The sequence below is a fragment of the Siphateles boraxobius genome, unplaced genomic scaffold, assembly GCF_051911475.1.
Source record: "Siphateles boraxobius isolate OS27281-9 unplaced genomic scaffold, OSU_SipBor_1 46, whole genome shotgun sequence".
Classification (NCBI taxonomy): Eukaryota; Metazoa; Chordata; class Actinopteri; order Cypriniformes; family Leuciscidae; genus Siphateles; species Siphateles boraxobius.
This window is the reverse complement of record NW_027509097.1, coordinates 10,035,933-10,057,713: the sequence shown is the minus strand read 5'-3', so window position 1 is coordinate 10,057,713 and position 21,781 is coordinate 10,035,933. Positions and strand designations below refer to the sequence as shown.

Here is a 21,781-nt window from a genome sequence, read left to right as displayed (position 1 = left end):
ACGGAAGACTTTTTATGCGTTTTGGCCGTTAATTTACACGACAACGGCGTTTTGGTGGCCTGAAAATGCAAACTTTTGAAAACGGGTTTTAACGTGCAAGTTTTAGAAAACGACACTTTTCATTTTCGTGTAAACTACAAAAGCATGAATCTGTGAAAACGGTAACGTCATGCACATGCATATTACATGTTTAGTCTATTTGCAAATGAAAGGATACAGATAGTAATAAATGGGTTGCATACGGACATCACAAATCAATCAATAAGGATTACACAAATAAACACAATATAACATTTTGTCATCATGAAAAATTAAAGGTTCCTCACAACAGACTCAAGGATGTGTTTTCAAAGGCTTTGTGTTCAAAGGATTTGACATTTTTTTAAAGGAAGTAAAAAGGGACTTTATATCAGAGGAGAACATTCTAAAATTGGGATTACTGTGAATGGTTCGGGCTTTGGGAAGATGAAATTTACCCAGAAGATAAAGTAATACTGTAGTAAAAGAATGCATATGTGAGACATCGCCAAATACTTGTCTGCCATTTATAATACAGCTTTATTAGTTGTTTTCACAGATCCTTGTGAACGGGAATCGTTTTGATAACGCTGTCATCTGTACAAAGAAGAAAAAAAAACGTTTCCATTTTTCGCACATCAATGTCATGTAAACATACCCTAAAAACAGGTGTAAACAGGGTTTAAAATGGCTTTGCAAACAAGAAAAAATATAGGGCGGGACTTGATTTTGTGATTGGATCGTAGATGGCCATGATGTCATTTGAGTGACTCGCCCTCGAGCCAGTGAACACATCATAAGAAAAGAGAAGATAAGTTATTTTGATCAAAGATTATGAGGGCACATGAGTTTTAAATAAAATTATGTGTACAGATAAATAAGTTACAATAAATACTGCAATATTCCATAAACATAAGGATTGTCAATTTTAATTTCATGGTGACAGTAATAAAGATCATTCATACAGATGCTAGATGTCCATCATGAACTTGGATTAAAATACCCACGTATGAGAATAAACAGCGTGATTGCTGTCAGTGGATGTGCTGTAGCCACTCCCACAGCCGAAAAGATTGACAGGTTCAATCGTCGTCATCAACATACCAGCGGCAAACAGCTGCTCTCCCTGGATTTATAGCCACGTGTGGCAAATCAATGAAATAATGACAAAATATCAGTGTGATGGAGCAAAAGCCTCGGGGTAGACACTTCAAGGGCATGTTTATTTTCACGAGCAGATATTTGGTACAGCGTTTACTTGATTAAAAAAACAACCTTATGATAAATCAGTACTAAGATTTCTATGCAATATAATTAGTTTTTAAAGCGTACTTGTTTGGTTTCCATATAATAATATTCATTTCTGTAAATTACTAATGGTTAATTATTGCATCAATATACATATGAAAACAAGCTATTTTAAAACAAACACTATAAACTGGATTCCCTTTTTGATTTGGTCCAAGCATTCCAACATTTTAAATATATTAATTAAATAAGAGAAATATAAAAATTAGGCACATCATTTGATCGGATCAGGCTAATAGGTAAAATTACAACAAAGAACATAAAAAATCTGGGAACTGAAATTATTCGGCACTTGGAATCACGACAAGGAGAAAAAATGTATTATATTATAAAATGGTCATAATTGTATGTGTATCACTGCCAGAACAAAGCAGACTGCTCTATCCACAAAATGGGCTGGATTGTATGCAAATGAACAATCATATAACTCCTATTATTGAGGTAAAGGATCATTTACACATTGCTCAGATTTAGTGTTTGATTCAAGAAAAATAGACCTTTAAAACTTTTAGAAAATGCTGTTAGTTCATTTATTGTGTTCATCTCCTTGCTTTTAACTATTGAGGTAAGAAACAGGGTTGTCCAACAGTACTGTGTGTTCATGCTTTTACTGACACACTTTACCAATCCAGGCTAATAGTCAAAAGAGTGAACAGGGACTGAGGAAGAGGATGAGAGAGTGTAGAGAGAGACAAAACATAAATATTCCTTCCTATGCAAACACATTTCACATCGAATCGACTTTACCCCATTTTAATCACATGCAGTGGAACATCCCTGACACTACTGATAGAAGCTTAGGGATATTTTTGGCCACAAGAAACGATCCTAATTAACTGATAAAAAAGATCTCTAGCTACTAGCCATGAACAAAACAATAACACAATTATGCAAAGAAATGTATGCAAACACCTGCTTAGAAATGAAGAACAGCAGTCATTTTTCAGTTTGGCACTTTCTTTGTCAGTTGCGAAAGCTTCAAACTGGGTCAGACATCTTGGGAGTTTCCACTCAGAACTCTGTTGATTTTGTTCTATGAATCAATACTGCTCTCTTTCTCTCTTATTTGAACTCATTTATACGCATAAATGTGCAAGTTCGTAATATCAACACTTGCTGTGTTATTCAATGTTGACAAAATATTGAACTAAAAATAGAACCTAATTGAACAACTGGTTGCCTGTTCTTCAAAAATGATGACTTAAGAGTTTGGAGGATTTTCCTTATCTCGTGTTTTTTGGTGACAAATGGATTTTTGGCTCATGTAAAATGGCGACTATGTTGAATTCAGTCTTTGTAAACATTTTTTTAAACAAAATTTTGAATGGCTTCATCAGTACAGAAAGGACTTTTTTTGTTGTTGCTATAAACCAGTGAGGCTGAGTGGAGGACTAAAGGGACCACTATTGGCGGCAGGGTCTATTATTTAATAAAATGGCAATTGTAAATAACATCACTTCCTGCTCTGTTCCGCCCCATCTGATTCTTCTCCAAGATACGTGAAATATGTGAATAAATGACAGTTCTCCGCCTACCTACATTATATATAGTGCATACAGTACATTGCATAAGCTATATCAAATATGACAGTATCCGTATACAACGTGCTATAAATGACCAGCTATATGCAGAAAAATAGAATGGTTTAAATTACGAGAGAGTTTAACGCTCCTCTAAGAGCAGTTGATGAGTTTAAGGATATGATCAACACATCCCGTTCAAGAACATCTGATCAAATTCAGCAGCAACCGCAGGACTGCTTATGATCTGTGCAATATGTCGAGACACAAACAGAGCTGTTCTTTATCCCGCATGAAGCAATGATCAAAAACCAACATATTCCCTTTCAAGGAAAAACCTCAAAACACAAGCAAGATACATTTAAAACCCTTCGTATCCTGTTGCTCATAAATATTACATTTATGATTACCCATCATTTGGTTGTAATGTTTAATAAATACACAGAGCCGGGTCTAGTAAATCATCTTCGAGGGTCTATCTCACTACGTCCTTGACATCTTGTAAATAGTCTAAACTGAAGTTTGGAATTTAAAGATTAATTCAATTAAATATTCTGCCTTGCCTGTCTTTAGGCGAATTTGGTATGGCGTCATTTCTGAGGTTCAACACAAAAGTTTTAACTAGCACAAAATAGATAATACCCTGCTGTCAATGTCCTGTTAAAGGGATCGTTTGGGACCCCCGGACCTCTAGTTGCCTGGCACTGAGAGAATGTATCCTGTTCGGCTCTTGGTGAAGTCTGGCTGTGATTGGTTGATCTTGGTTTCCACAATGACAGTGCACTTCCTCCCATTCATACTGCAGTGAATGGGGCTGACGATGTTCACCTGTAGCTTCCTCTTCTCACTAGAAACAGAGAGAGAGAGGGAGAAAGAGAGAGTCATTGAAATATTGCATATGTTCTTGTTTGGGTCCACAGAACTCTGTGCTTGTCTCATCTGGTTGGCTGTTTCTGGGTGGATGGACATTTTACACCAGACTGTCTCGCTGAGGGGATCAATGAAGCACGAGAGTAATTGGCTGAGTGAGAAAGCGGCTGAGTTTTTAGAGAAGCGTGAATGGAAAAGTAAAAGTTTGACTGTAACACACACACACTCTGCATTTGAAGTCAATAGATCTAACCACTAAAAGCCTCGTTAAACCTAGAAAACCTATTAGCTCCATTTATATATATATATATATAGAGAGAGAGAGAGAGAGAGAATTTCCACTCGTTGTCCCCTTGTTTTATTTAAAAAAGCAAAAATCTGGGTTACAGTGAGGCAATTACAATGGAAGTGAATAAGGCCAATCCGTAAATGTTAAAATTCTCAATGTTTCAATAGTATAGCCACACAACATAAGCATTATGTGTGTTAACATGATTTTAGTGGAAACAATAGTTTACTAACCTTTTTTGTGTAACGTTATATTCAATGTCAACCTAATAAAGACCACAACAATGACAAGAACTATGGATCAAATCATACACTTTTAACATAAGAATTAATGTACAGTAAATGCTTTTATAAAAATGATAAACGGCACATTTCCGCATTGAAATCTTTTAAGACATTTACGTTTAGTGTAGGTGTTTAACTGTTTGTTTTTTTAAAGAAAATTCTAAACGAATTTGTCACAAATTCTGTCAAACATTGAGCTTACCAACCGAACCCAGAATATTCCTTAAATAAACTCGTATGAAGAATTCTTTAACAATATCTCCCCCAAACTCATTTGTCTGTTTTTGTAAAACATAACTGAATGTTTTATCTTTGTTTGATTCAGAAGAGTGACTTTTACCAGGCAGCTTATGTAAGAAATCCTGCAGATGATAAACTCTCCATAAGTTACAGCACCAGCAGGTTTCTCCGCCAGACGTTTCTATGGCAACCCAATGAACCCCATCATGTGGTAGGTTGTGAAAACTCTATTTACTCATTGTTCTAGGTATACAGTACAATCCCTTCAGCTTCCTGTTGAGGCAGGAATGAAAGGTTAGTTGAATATCTTGGGGTTTGGTTGAGTTTTGATTGTAGAAGCAGGGAACGGCATGAAGACTGTAGATTTCCCCATATTGAGAGTCTCTCTGTGAGCCGGTATCTCTCACACAGTGCTGGTCGAGCAGACAACTCTGCATGGCCCACTGGAAAATCAATTCTTTCCAGCCCTCCTCTCCTCTGTGCCCTTCACGCCAACTGACTCACCACCTTTGAGTCCTGCTCTGCTACCCAGAATAGAAGGAGTATTAAGGGAAGGTAAAGGGGGAGGGGAAGTGAGCCCTCAGGAGATGCAGAGGTAACTGGTAAATACAACTCGAGCCCAGTTGTCTAGTGCCAGACAACATCATGAGTGTGTCTGTATATATCACTACACTTTCGCACGTCATTCTGGTGTTCTTCAGTTCGAGGGAATTTCAAATGAAACCAACAAAAGTACTTTTGACACTGAAATCACTCACTATGCATATACAGTATATATATATATAAGTGTGTGTGTGTGTGTGTGTGTGTGTGTGTGTGTGTGTGTGTGTGTGTGTGTGTGTGTGTGCGCGTGCGTATTAGTGCTCTCAATCAATTTAAAAAAACGAACTAATTAATCAAATTTTTACTGTAATTAATCGTGAATAATAAAACCAAACATTAAAGTTTTTAATATATTCTCTATATTGTAATAATTTCACATTTAATCTTCAAATTAATGTAAAAACAATATAAAGACAGTAGCCTATATTTGAAATATTTTTTTAATGGCATCTTTTTATGAAAGAAGGCATCAACAATACCGCTTCTGATGTCGCTATGAAACTGATTTTTTCCCCTCGCTATTAATTATAGTCATTCAGCATTACAGTAAAATTGAAAGCTATCATTTTTTTAACATTTATTAGGCTTTAAACAATAACATCTTTTAATTTAAGTGAACTTAAAACAATCTTCACATAAATCCATTATCATATATATGCCACATTTACCTGTGCCCTTCAATATATATAACCTACATTTCTCTACTGGCCAAGTCAGTCTGGTTCAGATTTTTTACTTGCCCTGTCAAAATGCACAAAAAGTAATTGTTTTCGACCCCTGTAACCTTTTACATACATTTAAGACTTAATTTAACTCATTTAACTGTGCTTGTGAGGATACTCAGCAAAATGGGCATTTTTTGCATAATTTTGCGTGTTTTTGTCCAGCATTGTCATTGTCTGAAGCGGCTTTCTGTGTGCACGAATCGTATTGAGTCGAGTTTTTAAAATGATTCATATTAGTTTTACAATGGGAAATCCTGTTATATTTAATGCAACAAAATGCATCAAGTTTAAAGTGTGACAGTGTCTCCAAACACTTTTGGACCACTTTATATTAAAATGACCATCATTGAACTGTAATGCTTTGGTTTTATGTGTACTTGTTATAAACATGCATCCAATAGACGAATAGAGCAATAAAGTTTAAATAAATATTTTCTCTCTCAATGTCCATGAGGAGGTCAGCAGGCCAAAAAGAGGATTTTCTTCATGTAAAAGAGCCCTTACTGGCACTTTCTATTCTACTGCCACAACAGCAGATGCAACTGAGGTTCAGAAAGGTGTTAAACGGTCTCTTGTGATCACTGTTCTGCATCTGTATTTATCTGCAAAGCAATTTTGGCTCTAGTATGTTTTGTGGGTCGAGGAGAGAGGGGAAATTGGAGGAGAGAAGAGTGAATGTGTGTCTGCAACATAGTCACACCCCACCTCCAAAAATAGCGGATATGCCCTTGGGCTAATCCGTCTTCACATCCTCAAAAAAAAAAAAAAAATTATGCTTGCTGTGCATAATAGAAGAGAGGAGAGGCAGCACCAGAGCATCCTTCACTTTATACAGCCCCACTCCAGTAATCAGACTAAACTACCTTTCCCTCATGGTGTAATCACTCACACACACACACACACACACACACACACACACACACACACACACACACACACACACACACACACACACACACACACACACACACACACACACACACACACACACACACACACACACACACACACACACACACACACACACACACACACACAGAGGGTGGAAGCACCTTTTTGAGGTTGCTATTATTAAACCTTGTTCTAGGGATTACAACAGAAGGCACATATTGTGATGTGTAAGTGTTTTTTTCACCATGATCCTTTAAAAAATATGGAATAAAATCAGTCAAATTATACCTAATTGATTCATTAGTGAACAATTAAGCTTCGCTACATTTAATTTTCATTGGCATTTAGTTGATTTTCAATGTGTGAAATCTACCAAAAGGAGCATGACGTTCATTGAAGCACCAGCACGGATGATGAATAAGCCAAGTAGATAGATTACTGTAGAAAATATAATAATTCAGCTTCCTCAAATCTCTCTGTGCAGTAAAGCCTCCACCCTCTAAAACTACTATTTATCAAACACAAGCAGGAGCTTTAGCTTCTAATATGTATCAGATCAGTGGCAGGGCTTCGTTGCCTCTGCTCTTTTTCCACAATTTTAAAGAGAGCTGTTAAGGAGGAGATTACAAAGTAGGTCATTTAGAAGAACAGGGAGAAAAGGCTTAGCAAGAAGAAATATTGATCAAAGCTGGGGCTCTTCTCAGAGAACAGCGGGCATGAATACAAAAGAGGCAAACGATAGTGAGGAGGGGAAAAGTGATAAAGGGATGAGCAAAGTGAAAATGAGAGAGCAAAAGAATAAGGACAGGAAGGAAATAATGGACGACAGAGAGGCCAGCCCTACAGGGAAAACCGGAAAAATGTGTCAGGTAAGCCAACAATGTGCTTCATGTGGTAACATCTAACCCCTCATTTAAACTGCAAAAGTCTGCGGCGCATTACGGCTCCTACATGGTCACCGGATCTGAATGCTTTTGTTTATGCCAGCCTCGACACGGCATGTTTCAGAAGCATCCCAGAAGTGACTCTCCGCACTGCTACACTAAAGATAGGCCTAGTCTATTTTTGACGGACGCTGATTCCAAATGCCAGCGTTCTCACAGGCACTGTATGTGAAATATAGATACAAGATAAATGACATTTTAAACGACTAAAACACAAATATTTTATCCGTGTCGTTCAACTTCTAAAAACGCAGTATTGCATGCCAGGCCAGTAATTGGCGATGTCACTTTGTAAAGAAACACTAGGTATGACTTCACTGTTTTCACAAATTCACGTTTTTCAAAAGTTTGCGCGCATTAAAAGTTTTCAGTTTTTAGTTGAAAATGGTGTCATGTAAACAGACCCTATACTAACTAGTTTAATTTAAGTAAAGAAATATTACTGAACCCTTTTATGCCATGAATTCAAAAACCAATTAAAAAAAATCTAATATTTTTTTTTCTTTTAATAATAATAATAGTTTTTAAATTCTCAATAAAATGATCATTGCCAATCTCTTAAAAAATATATTATATTACATAATATTTTGAAAGTTTCTTGCCATTAATAATAATAATAACATAAAAATAATATGTATAATGCATATTATATTATATTTAAATATATAATAATAACAACAAAGACAACAAATACTGTATATTATTATGCCTAATGATCAAAGGTCAAATCAGTCATGATGTTTTGGATACAATATTACACTCTGACTGGTCAAAACGGCTTTTAAAATGCGTCAAGCGAGTTTATCAACATGCCTCTAAAATGTTAGTAATTCTGAAGGCTCGAATCAGGAAGTCCATTTTTCCTATGGAATATCAGCAAGATTTCAAGCTTAGCAGACACTTGCAGATTTGCTCATTGACTAAAGACAGGCCGCTGTGTTCCAGTTATCAGCGACTGAAATTACCGACAGCAGGTGCTGATATGGCGGTAAGTTTTCTGATGGTGTGCAGATACACTTCCTGTTGAGAGTTCACAGAGATCAAAGTGGACCCGAGATTACCTGTGCTGAAGGTTTAGAATCAATAGAACTAAATCCGATGAACAGCAGGTGTGTAGGGTGCAGTATGGACCTAATAATTTGAACATCTTCCAGACTTCTCTCCCTTTCTCTGCAAAGGTTGAGGAAAACCATTCACTGATTCACAGCAGACAATCTGTTCCTCAATGGTCAAAATACAATAGGACAGATGCCCCATGAAAATCAGCACACTTTATACATACACCACCCATTGTTATATGCCCTGCTGGCTACTGAGGAGACAATGTCACTTCCTAAAAGAATCCCCATGGGAGCTGTATAATCAACAAGACATTTTTTGGGACAATACTCTGGATCAATTTCTGGTCACTCAAACTCATATAAAAATAATCCTGACTGGTAAGGGTAGACACTTTTGAAAAATCAACATGCTAATATCATGATATTAAGGTCTAATAGCAGGAAATCAATAGTGTTAATGCAGATTTCCCAGAGCGTGGCAGAAGCAAGGACAGCTTAGCACTTCATTTGCAGCAAGAGGCTGTTGCTTGATCCAAGCATGACTTGCCAAATGTCCAGATAATGTCTATATAGCCATAAAGCTCCTTACTGTCATTCATCAGCATCTGAACATCAAAGCACAGAGTATAGAGCCTGAGCAGAGGATCAGTGTAGGTGACAAGTGAAAGAGGTTATTAATAACAGATGATAGAGATGGGAAGAAGGAGAGGATAGACTGAGAGGAACTGAGAGGTTGAGTGAGAATGAAGGTGCTATGGGTGATTTCAGATGTTTTGCTAACTCCAGTCCATTCTCCAAAACCAAGCTTGCTATCGGCAAATGAATGACAGAAAGAGGTTGACTGGACAGAAGAGAGATCGACTGTTTTTCTTATTGACTTAAAAAGGCTATTTCTTCAACTAATGTATTTCTAGCATATACACTACTGTTCAAAATTTTGGGGTCAGAAAGATTTTTTAATGTTTTTGAAGTGCACCAAGGCTGCATATATTTACTTTAATAAAAAAAGAATAGTAAAAAAATCAATTTTAAAATGTAATTCATTCTTGTGATTGCAAACTTTTCCGCAACCATTACTTCAGTCACATGATCCTTCAGAAATCATTCTAATATTTGGAGGTAAACAGTAAACATTTATTAACTATTATTAGCTGTGCTGCTTACATTTTTATTTACTTGTTTATACAAAATTTTAAGAAACCGCGATAATTTTTTAGGACTTTTTGATTAATAGAATGTTCAAAGGAACGGCATTTATTTAAAACCGAAAAAAACATTTGTAACATTATTGATGTCTTTACTGTCACTTTTGATCAATTTAATGCATCCTTGCTGAATGAAAGTAAAAATTACAAACTTAAAGAATGAACTAGAAAATATACACATTAATTAGCAGATATACAAATTTAAAATTGAGTCTTTCTCCTCTTGGAAAACTCGACCAAAGTATTGATGTACTCAACCAAAGTATCCTGCACTACACTGATTTTCATCCAATCAAACGTTCTCTAGAATGAGAACCTCCTAACATCACCTAAAAAAAGACTAGTATGCCTAAATATAACAACAACAAAAAACTACATTACATTAAAAAAGGAACGAATCCTTCAATAAATATTGTACAAAATGGTGCGTGCTTTTAAATTTAATTTAATTCCTGCATTTCAATTAAGGAAGCAAACAGAAAGTAAAATGATATTCTAATTGCATTCAATTGAATTAAATCAAGCAAAATTAAAATAGAAATTCATATAACTTAAATAAGTTTAATTTTTAAAATAATGGACTACAGTACATTATAACGTACACTATAATACTATACATAGAAAAGGCAAAAAGCCAAAAGATAACACTAATAACTGTAATAATGAGTATTGTAGCAGTTATAAAAGCAAAATAGCTTTAGAAATAGCACATGTAATTGTATTAGTAATAGTAACAATAATAGTAGCAATTACAAAGACAGAGACTGTAATTATGGTAGTGGTGGTAAAGACAGCTACACAAACGTAAATGTATAAGCATTTGGTTATGTTCAATTAGTGATTGGAGAAAAAACGAGAGGACGCTAAAGAAACAGGATGTGAGGTAAAATGGAGAAATTAGATGCAGACTCAGAGCAGGTGAGAGTCACACAGACAGAAAGAAGGGAGAGGAGGGGGTTGTACATGAGCCAACCAAGCATCCTCCCATAATCACATCTCTGGCTAGTTGGAACGGAGAGAGTGAAAGAATGTAAGACACAAGGGCAGTGGGGGTGGAGCGGTGAGAGACAGCGAGCAAGGCACAGCAATGCAGAGCTAGCAAAGGAGAAAGTAGGTCAGATTCATCCACTCCAATTCAAACGCACACAAGCACAATATCATAGCCATCCACCTACACCCCAACACCCATTTAAAACCCCCCGACCTGTTCGTCAGCTAAGCCTTTCTCTCCATCAGTTCAGTTCAGGATGACCAACACACAAACACATCCAGCTAATTAGATAGCAAAACAAGCTTAATTTGACAGAGAAACAGCTATTTACTGTAGGCCTACTGTACTTGATGTATTTGAATTTTCTCGTGAGAGAATTTGGAGAAAATTCTAAGGACATAGTAGTTGGCAGTACAAAAATATGATAAAATATATAAAATATATAAAATATAATAATATATAAAATTTGATTATTGCGATATTGAATGTATACTCTATAAACCACAGATTTATTTTGAAGCAACACTGTCCAAAAGTGACCCCAGTGGTGAAGTTTCCTCCATGAGCTCATTGTGTTTTCTAGTGCTGTGTGCTTACATTGAGCTGGTAATGCTGCATGCCTGTTAATTAATTGTTCTGATTGATTGCTATGTTGTGCCTGACAGTGTTTAGTGTTCAATGTTTTATGTCTGGAGTTGATGCTGCTCCACCTACTGGACTGGATGGTGAAGTGCTGGACAGGAGAGCAATGGCGGTTGCTAGAACTTTACCGTAATGATAATAGACAAAAATAGTTTGTAATAATAAGGTAGACAAAATGATCTAGTTACTGTAATATTGTTTATAAGGTTGTTATTACTTTTAATGCAATGTAAAAAAAAACTTAGTAACACATTATATATTAATATCGTTCAAAACAGGTCAGTAAGATAAAAAATAAAATACATACATAATACTTTCATTCAAAAGGATCAAAAGTGACATTTCCAATGTAAATATATAGTAAAGACATTTCAAAGAATCCTGAAAAAAAAAATGTCATGGTTTAAACAAAAATATTTAGCAGCACAACTATATTCAACATTGATGATGATAACAATATGAAATGTTTCTTAAGCATAAGAAACAATAAGAAAGCATAAGCTTAAGCAAGAATAAATTACGCTTTTAAATATTTTAAAATAGAAAAGTTATTTTAAATTTTAATTATATTTCACAATATTACAATTTTTACCGTATTTTTGATCAAATAAATGCAGACTTCTTTCAAATTAAACTGTATCTCAATTAAACTGTATCTGTATAACTCCAAACGGTAGTGTAAATACACTATAAAAACATAACATATTATAATAAATGTCTCTTTTGAGTCAAAAGTGTGGAATAAAAGGTTCCACATGCCTTAAAACTTCAAATTGTGTAAAAATCAAAAGGAAATTGTATTATGAATATTACATGAATATCACATGCATTATACTTGACTAAAAAAACAAATGCAGAGGGAACTTTACCACTGAAGAACATATGTATGTAAATGCACATTGAAGATTGTAAATTCCCACTTATTTGTTTCGCTGGTATGGGGTGAAATGAGTTTTCCCTCTGCAGACTACTGTAAGCGACTCATTTACATTCGAATTCCAGTATAATCACTGCAACAGGCAATTCATAGCAGCCTTTATCTTGAAAGGGTAGTCAAATGGATCTATTTAGTGAAGCATCTCTCTCTCTAACTCTTACTCATTAGTATTCTAAACCGGCAGGCCAACTAATGGACTAAATATCAGACAGACATGGATCGTCTAGTTGCTATGGGAACTGCATCTGCAGCACCAAGAGTGAGGTGAGGTGAGAAATACAGAGGAAAAAAATAAACAGATGGAATGAGAAACAGAGTTAGTGCAGGCTCAGAGAAATAATGGACAAAACAGAAGTGGGAAAAGCAAAGATGAAGCACTGGAACGACAAGAGGGTTAAAAACTTGACAATCTGGAGGCTGAAAGAGGGTTCAGCATGAAGGATGACCTCGCTGAAGGACACAATGATTGCAGCCAGCACCTCAACACAGAGTCACTGGCAACAGACTAATGAGGCCTGAAAAAACGTTTGCATTATTGTGCGCATTTATAATACAGCACATTAGGCATAGAGTAGCTTCCTGCCCAGCTCTATGCTGTATCATGCCCGTTTCTCATTACACTGGCGCTAGAACACACACTTAAGCCAGCCAGTGACTTTAGAATTAGAAACCTGATCCCATCAATGGAAGAAATTCACTTATGCCTCTACTCGGAAATTCTTCTCTCAAAGTCGTGATTGATTTATAAAAAGAATGAAAAGTGCTGCAGCACAAATTACGGCCTGGACAGAGACACTCTTATTATTGGAATATGTTGTGTTTTCTACATTGACACCATAGATTTATGGATATCATTGTAATTTAGAAGGAAGAAAACGATTAGCCAGACTGTAATGTACACTACAAAGCAAAAGGTTTGGGGTCGTTAAGACGTGTTTGGATGATGTATGCTCACTAAAAACAGTAATATTGTGAAATATTAAATATTATTTAAAATCATGCCCATCATGCCTTGCAATCAGGAATCAACCTCAGGACTACTGCTGGACTACTATGAGGATTGCTGTAAATTTCTCTTCTCTTCTCTCTCACACAAACACACATATTCAGAGTCTTTGTCTAACAGTTACAGAGAAGTGCAGATTGGAATCTGGCCCAGTTTCGTTAGTGACAAGATGGAGGTCATTCGGCACTCTTGGGTAATAAGCATGCAGAAAGGAATCAAAGAACAAACAGGGATCAATAAAGAGTAATGGCATGTGATTTTGCTGAGTTGAGAGATTAAACAAAGAGAGAAAAAAAGCAATAAAGCGAAGCCCAGAAGCCAAAAGAACACTGAACCTGAAGGATGATTTCATATCAGTACCTGCTGATTATTGTCTAAGAGCCTTTCAATGACCCTGTGACCTTCTATATGCATGTCAATATATAATTACAGTGGCAGGAAATGAAAAGCCCCACACGTGCTTTCCTACTGCCTGAAGCACAAGTCTTTGACCCCCTAATCCTTAACGCAATAATGATGTCAGAGGTTCAAGAACGACACTCACTCAGACATCCAAACTCCTGGTCAATCTCCCAGGAGCTTTGATACAGGATTTGAGTCCATTCACCCAGAGAAGTGTTAAAAGAAGACAGACTTAATGGATTCCTGTAGAGAACTCTTTCATTTAATTTCACAGGGCCTTTTAGTTCAAGCTACAGTGATCAATAGAGACAAGGGTCTTCATTCAGATGAGACACTAGCTGAGCTGACAGCAACACCTTTGTTTCGAGCCCAATTTAAACAGATTAGACAAACACACTGGACTTGGCATCTCACAGAGGAATTCCCTCTTTTGAAAGAGTTACACAGGCTAATAAAAGAGACTCAGGACTTTTCTTGCTGCAACAAATTAGTCAACAGAACCTCAAGACTCGAAATAGTGTAGCTAATCCTGATCTGGGTCTTCACACATTCTGTTCAGTGCATGAGTGAAGCGCTCCTTGATAACTGTGACAGGATGAGTGACAGCTACGGTGATGCAGACAGATGTGTGCGAGCGTCTGCGCATGTCGGCCAGAGAGTGTGTGGGTGTGTATCTGTCGGGCTGTGGATCGAATCTCTTTGAATAATGCTTAAAGGCAGGTTTGATAGCTGGAGCGATGAGGCATTCCCTCTGTAAAGAGAAAGAGGTGCAGTGCTTCCTGTGTGCTGTGCATGCCAATGATGAAGAGCCTGGTTAAACATAGAGCTGCAGTCACACAACCTTAAATATTTAATATCCTACATCTTATCCATGGAAAAGAAGAGAGAAAGTAGAGTAGGACAAGAGAAATATTGAGCCTCCACAGGCAGCATTTTAAAGGGATAGTTATTAAGAAAAAAACTAATTGTCATTAATTACTCACCCTCATGTCATTCAAAACCTGCATGACTTCCTCCAGAACATTTTTTTAAATAAATATACTAGTTTTGTTTTCCATGTAACTAATGAACAATGAATGGGAAAGCTTTTTCCCCCAAAGCATACATTAGCTTTGTGTGACGAATAGATGGACATTTACAAATATTTACAAACGCAGACTGAATTTGTTTATATAACTAAAACTATTGGAAACAAAATTTGGTCATTGAAATAAAGCTGAAATAAAATATGAATATTAGATGAAAAATATTAGATGAAAAAACAACTAACTGAAATAATTGAAGTTGAAGCACAAACTACTAACTGGAAAAATAATTAAATTGACGAAGTACAATTAAAGCTGAAATAAAAATAAACTTAACATACGTAGTAATTGTAGTGTGTTTTTCATACAAATCATTTAGCTAAAGAATACTTCCATGGAAGAAAGTAGAAAGTCATTTGAGTGTTTACGATTTTGTAATGGCATGAGGGTAAATAAATGATGACAAAATTGAAATGTTTGTATGTCCTATCCCTTTAAAGCATAACATAAGTAGGTAGGATCCCAATGCAAAGGTTGCCCCAAAAGACAGGCAGCATAGTTTGCTAATTCAGTAAAAAAAAAAAATGTATCATATAATTTATTTTTTCATAATATTATTTTAATATTTAGTATATCTAATTAATAATTATACAGAATGTTGATACAAATTTAAATAGTTCAACATAATTAAAACTATGATTTATTCAACATGTGTGTGTTATCTCTGTTCATGCTTATTAGAGTATTGCATTGTTAACATAAAACTCAATTGTGAAATTAATTATGAATGTGTACTTCACTTGAGGTTCAATACTGCCTAAATAGACATCAGACAGTGAGGCAGCTTACTAAGTTTTTTTACTGGGCAAGAGAGATGCTGGAACAATGGTGAGGATAAACAAAAGTAAGTTTTTAGAGAAAAATAAAAATGTTGAGAGAGAAAATGGGTACTTAGAGAAATAATCCTCTTTTACATGGAACTCAATTGAGATATCAGAGACTTTGTTAACAACAGTCTTACTGCAGATAAGAGGGTTATGATTTTACTCGCATATGGCACAGACTTTGCCAGTCAGACTGATTTTCAATACATGGGGATGTTCTTCCAATCTATTAATAGCACAGAAAAAAAACGGTTATGTCTGCAGTTTTTCCCGTAAAGCCACTCTGGCAGAAAGTCAAACCAGTTCAGTGTCAAACCTCAGTGAAACGTGCCCAGAGATCCAAACTCACTTAACGTCCACTTCATGCATAATGGCATAGGTTCGGTGTAATTGAAAATAATTTAAACTGACTACTATTTTTGTATTACTACCTCTCAAAGCTGCTAAACAAGCTCTTTCCTAGATGTCACTGTTGAAAGTGCAATAGGAAGTGAACTGAGAGAGGAAGGACTAGCGTCTCTGCGTTGGCTAGTACTCGAGCTGCTATGCGGGACAGCGGAGGAGAGATAAAGGTTAAGTACACATCTACAGGGAGAAGAAAGCAGCAGAACACAGCAGCCTCAGAGCCTGGCCTTTTGTTCAGCGAATGGATCACGCTGATATATGAATCCAGAGAGAGCTCATGCCTGCAGGTCATTAGCAACGAAACGTTAGCAAGGTGTTTTCTGAAAAACACCCTGCTTGGGGGACATAGGGCTTTATTTACAGGAAAAGCAGCGAAGCATCTTTATAAGGAAAGTTGATATCACACGTTTACATGCGCAGTTGTTTTTGTAGCCGAGCTAACAGTCTTCATCTACCTGGGCAAGTACACATTATACGAAGGGCCCTATTTTAACGATCTAAGTACATGGTCTAAAGTGCACGGCGCAAGTGCACTTAGGGCGTCCGAATCCACTTTTGCTATAGTTTAACGACGGGAAAAATAGTCGGCAGCCCGGCGCATGGTCTAAAAGGGTTGGCACTATTCCCACGAGTAATGGGTGTGTTTTGGGCATACCTTGCAATAAACCAATCAGAGTCTCATTTCCCATTCCCTTTACAAGGCAATTGCGCTCGCGCCATGGCAGATTCGCTATTAACATGGCGGAATTTGCAAGCGGAAAAACTGAACACTTCTCTAGAGAAGAAACAGACTTGCTCATCTGCGAGTGTAATGAGCGCGAACAGACCATCTATGGGACAAAGTGTACGCACGTCGTGGAACCGCCTATAGGTGCACATTATTAATGTGCTCTTTAAATAACAAAAAATATATATTGCGCCGTCTATTTCAATTGCCTCAAAATGGCAACGCGCCAACAATGTGGCTGAACACACCTCGTTTTCAGACCAGCTCTGAAATAGGCCATGGGTCCTGGTCATGGGCCATGACCAGCCATGGGCACACAAATTAGGCACAAATGCATTTGCCATTTAAACAACGTGGCGCAGGACGTGAAAATGATAACTGCGTCAAGTTGAAACTAGCAAAACACACTTGCATCGCGCCTAGCATTGCATTGGGCTAGGTGTATGGAAGGTCCCAATGTGTTTTTTGTATATTTGAAGGATTGAATACATTTTGTGCTTCACCTCTGTATTACAGAGCAAGCCTGAGGCCAATTGTTGTCTGATTAACCTGTATACTTTCTGTACAAAGCCTAGGTTTGTTATTGTGCATGTTTTTAAAGGTTGTTTCAGGGCACTGTATATGTAGGGACACTTGTATTATGGTGGGTTTGTGTTTTAAATCAATCTGCCCGGTCAGCCAAGCTTATTTGGCTAAAACACACAGACACACAAAATTGAACCATTCATTCATACTCCCTTCATCTTACTTGAATCTCTTGGCTTTCCTCTAATCTCAGTACATATACAGACAGACACACTCTACATACCTCAGATAACCTTTTGAGTCCATCTAATTTTTTTCTGATTCATAAGCCATACAGAAAAAAAACCCATCAAAAGGGCTGTTATAGTGTCTACCGCCTGTCAATTTCAGGAAGTGTAACCCCTTAGCCATCACAGTATGACACACTAGGACATCATTTAGCAAACATCAAGCAGAACATCTATCTCATTTGGCAGCTTCTTTGAAGCATAAAGTAACTCTCAAATCTAAAAGACACAATTTTTTCTACCGCATCATAAAAAGCCATAGGGGGTACCAATCCGACAGGGCTAAGCTGGCTGCTCTGTCCTTAAAAGCCCTGAACTGGCTCTACAGAGAAGACAGTGGGTGAATTATTATGGTTGGCATTCTTAGACTTATGTGCCCTGGCCCCAGAGTCCTGCTATCTCTCCCAAATCGCTCTCAGGAGCGCCCCTTGCTGGTGTCACCTTTTGAAGTGGCTGAGCATGGTCCCCACCAGCTCTCCAATGCGGCTGTCCCCTGTTGGCACCATGCCTTGCAGGCACACGATTAGGTCCCGGTTGTCTTTGGTGTGGAAGACGACCAGCTGGTCCTTCCCAGGGGAAACGCTCACTCCGGTCACCTGTGACAGAAAGAAAGGGTGATGTGAGTTAAAACAGCATTCATACAGACACAGCAGACCAGCATTCACTAATAAGCCTTGCCATAATTTAGTTCTCATTATCGTCAACCTGCAAATGTGGGCCCTGGGTTTTGGAGGTGCACTCACAGGAAACATTACACATCTGTTGGTACATTGAAGTGTGGGAGCAACTAATCATGTACTGTGTTACAATGAACAAGGTGAGATGCATATTTCCAGAGCAGATGACCTTAATAACCAGTGTTATTTTAGTATAATTTACATACTATTATAGTGTTTATAAATATTTCTAATAAGCTTTTATTTGTATATCATTTAAATTTCTATCCCGGTTTTATTTATTTTTTATTTCCATTATAGTTTTAGTAATTTTAGTACATTGACTGAAACTTAAGGGACGGTTTATTATTATTTATATAAGTTTTACATCTAATAGTAATATTTTATTTCAGCTTCATTTAAATTTATTTGTAACAGTTTAATATTAGTTAACAATAACAACTTGTCAAAACAGTAATTTAACATGGGACTGGTGATAATTAAAGGGATATTCGATGTTTGAGTGTGGTGTGTTCTTGGGACCTTGGGTTCTAGTTCAACCATGTGTCAGAACAAACTGCAAAAGTTAATGACATTACGTTTCTATTACATGCTAAATTAAGTAATTAATAATATAGTCAGGCAAGGACAAGGACTTAACTTGTAAACAACTAAAATATCATCCATTTCAGTATATTAATTTAATTTCCTTTTCACATTTTGTGTAGGGCCTTTAAGCAAAAATGTCAAAAATGATCTAGAGATTGTAAAATAAAGAAATAATTTAAAAACCATTTAAAAGACAATTAATAATTATAATAACATTGTCTGCCATTTCAAAATCAGTCTGGTTTAACCACCATATAGGAAGCCACTTTATTGTCATTTGACAAAAAAAACATAAAACAGAATATAATAGAGCTATAGACCCTCAGCAATTCTCTTAAAAATGTCAGATCATCAACCTTTTTATGACATGAAAAGGTTAGCTCAGGTTGGCAAATGGCGAAACCACAAAAAAAGAAGTGAATACATTTATTTAATTCAAATTCATGGAATTTGTAAAAAAAAAAAAAAAAAAAAAAAAAACTTAAAAAAATAAATAATTGAAGACGTTTCTGGAAATAATGATTAGAGTATTCACTTTCATGGTCACAGCACTCAACAGTTTTTTGTCTCAAAATTTATTCTGAAAATTTCATAAATGTTCATCAAAAGTTTTGGAAACCAACATAAATAATTTCTAAGACCTAGACTTTCAGACATACTTTTTTGACCCAAATACAACAGCATACCTCCGTACATAGCTGTTCTTATCCAGATGAAGCACTTCAAAATGTGTGGTGTTTTGTCTTTCATTCTCTTTATCTCTCTCTCTCTTATTCACTCAGATAGGGGTTAGGGTTCAACGAACACAGTCTGGGTTAAAGTAAAAAACAGCTAGGGGGAAATCGAGTGTACTGACTCCCCCGTGGATCAGTATTCCTGGGTAAAAATCACTAGCTGAATAGATTAAAAAACTAAGGATCTCTACCACATCTAAGATCTTGGTGATGGGCAGATAGAAAAAAGATGCAAGAGGGCGACAGCTAGTGTGACCAAATTAGGACCGCATTATAATACAGCCATTATGGGATGCCGGATATGAGCAATTTGTCACTTACAGTAAGAGTAAATATTTAAAAAACAGTTATGAAAGACAAATGTGAGCATGACACTGATGACCAGGTCAGAACAGGTTGTGATATCCCGATATCCATATAATGCTTGTGGAAATATAGATCAAGTGTCTGGTAGAAACCGGTGGAAAATTAGTCACATTACTAATGACTTCCTGTGTTCGAAAATTATTGAAGGAATAGTAGTACTCCCACTGTTATGTCAAAGATTCATTAATAAGTATCATGCAGTGTGATTTTGTGCACTATAGGCTACATATCTTCTTTTTCCCTTTCCATAATAATACTGGGCAATTCTATTATAATTTCTTATCATCTTGCAAAGATAAATGAACCAAACAAACAGCATTCAGGAAAATATATAGAATACAAAGAGGTCTATGAAGCGTAAAACAGCCTGCAACAGGAGGAAAAGAGATGAAAACAAAGGAAGAGCACAGAAATGCGAAGACACATGCAAGCCCGAGCAGAAGGAACACACAGAGGAGGCAAATTTGTGCACATGCTGGAACGATACTAGACATCAGCTGATCTCCACTCCTGCTTCGTCACCATGACAACCCCATCCCCTGGGATGTTGGCATGACAACAGTGGAGAAGGAGATGGATGAAGAAGGAGGAGCGTAGCTGAGTTGTAGAGTGGATTGTTTTGTGTGAGTGTGTGTGTGTGGGGGGTGGATTAACGTGGTGATTTTTTTCTTCTTCTGATAATATCTCTGTAATGTTTTTTTTAGGACATGGTTCCAGCCCAACCATTTAATAATGCAATGAGTGTCCTTGATATCCTTTTGTCTTTGAGGTGTTAGCTGTCACATAAATCATTTTATCAATTTCCCTGACCTGTGCGTTCTGTGACACTGGAGCAATAAATAATTGTGAGGGGCAGAAAAGGTTTAGCTGGGCAGTGACCTTTCCCTAATCAAGATATGATAACTGCTCTTTTCCAGCATCAAAAAATCAGATATTTACCCACCCACATTAGGAGATTCATTATCCGACCCACTGTGCATATAGTCAAAGCAATAAAAAAAAAAAAACACCGCTTATAAACGCGGTATTTGTGTTGAATGAAGTACAAAAGAATACTTAATTGAACGCCGTTGATAAATTTAAATTGTGTCACTTTCACAACTCGCTTCTCCCACTACTAGTGCTACCAATTTAATGAGTTAATTTAATACAATTAGCCTATACAAATATATATATATACAAATTTTTTTTTTTTTTTTTTAAACAAACTATTTTTCAATAGTTTGGGGTCAGTAATATATGTATTTTTAAAATAAATATAAATTTTATTCAGCAAAGGATGCATTACATTGATCAAAACTGACAGTAAAGAATTTTTTCCTCGTTACCAAAAATTATATTTCAAATAAATGCTTTTGAACTTTCTATTCATTTAAAGGATGCATCACGGTTTCCACAAAAATATTAGGCAGCACAACTATTTTCAACATTGATAATAATAAGAAATGTTTCTTGAGCACCAATTCATCATATTAGAATGATTTCTGAAGGACATGTGACACTGAAGAACATTCAGCTTTACCACCACAGGAATAAATCACACGTTAAAAAAAAATGAAAATAGAAATAGAAAACAGCTATTTTATCATTTGTAATAATAATTCATATCACTGTTTTACTGTATTTT

General features: G+C 36.4%; 1 protein-coding gene across 1 annotated transcript in view; it reads right to left on the bottom strand.

Annotated features, from left to right (window-relative positions):
• Positions 1 to 1,198: 1,198 nt before the first annotated feature.
• myo1d (myosin 1D) overlaps positions 1,199 to 21,781 on the bottom strand; it is a 77,948-nt gene continuing 57,365 nt past the window's right edge. The window contains exons 21-22 of the mRNA XM_077200723.1: positions 18,231 to 18,385; positions 1,199 to 3,693 (exon numbers count right to left, since the gene is read on the bottom strand). Of these exons, the coding sequence (XP_077056838.1) occupies positions 3,537 to 3,693; positions 18,231 to 18,385 (312 nt within the window). The 3' untranslated portion in view covers positions 1,199 to 3,536. The remainder of the gene's footprint in view (positions 3,694 to 18,230; positions 18,386 to 21,781) is intronic.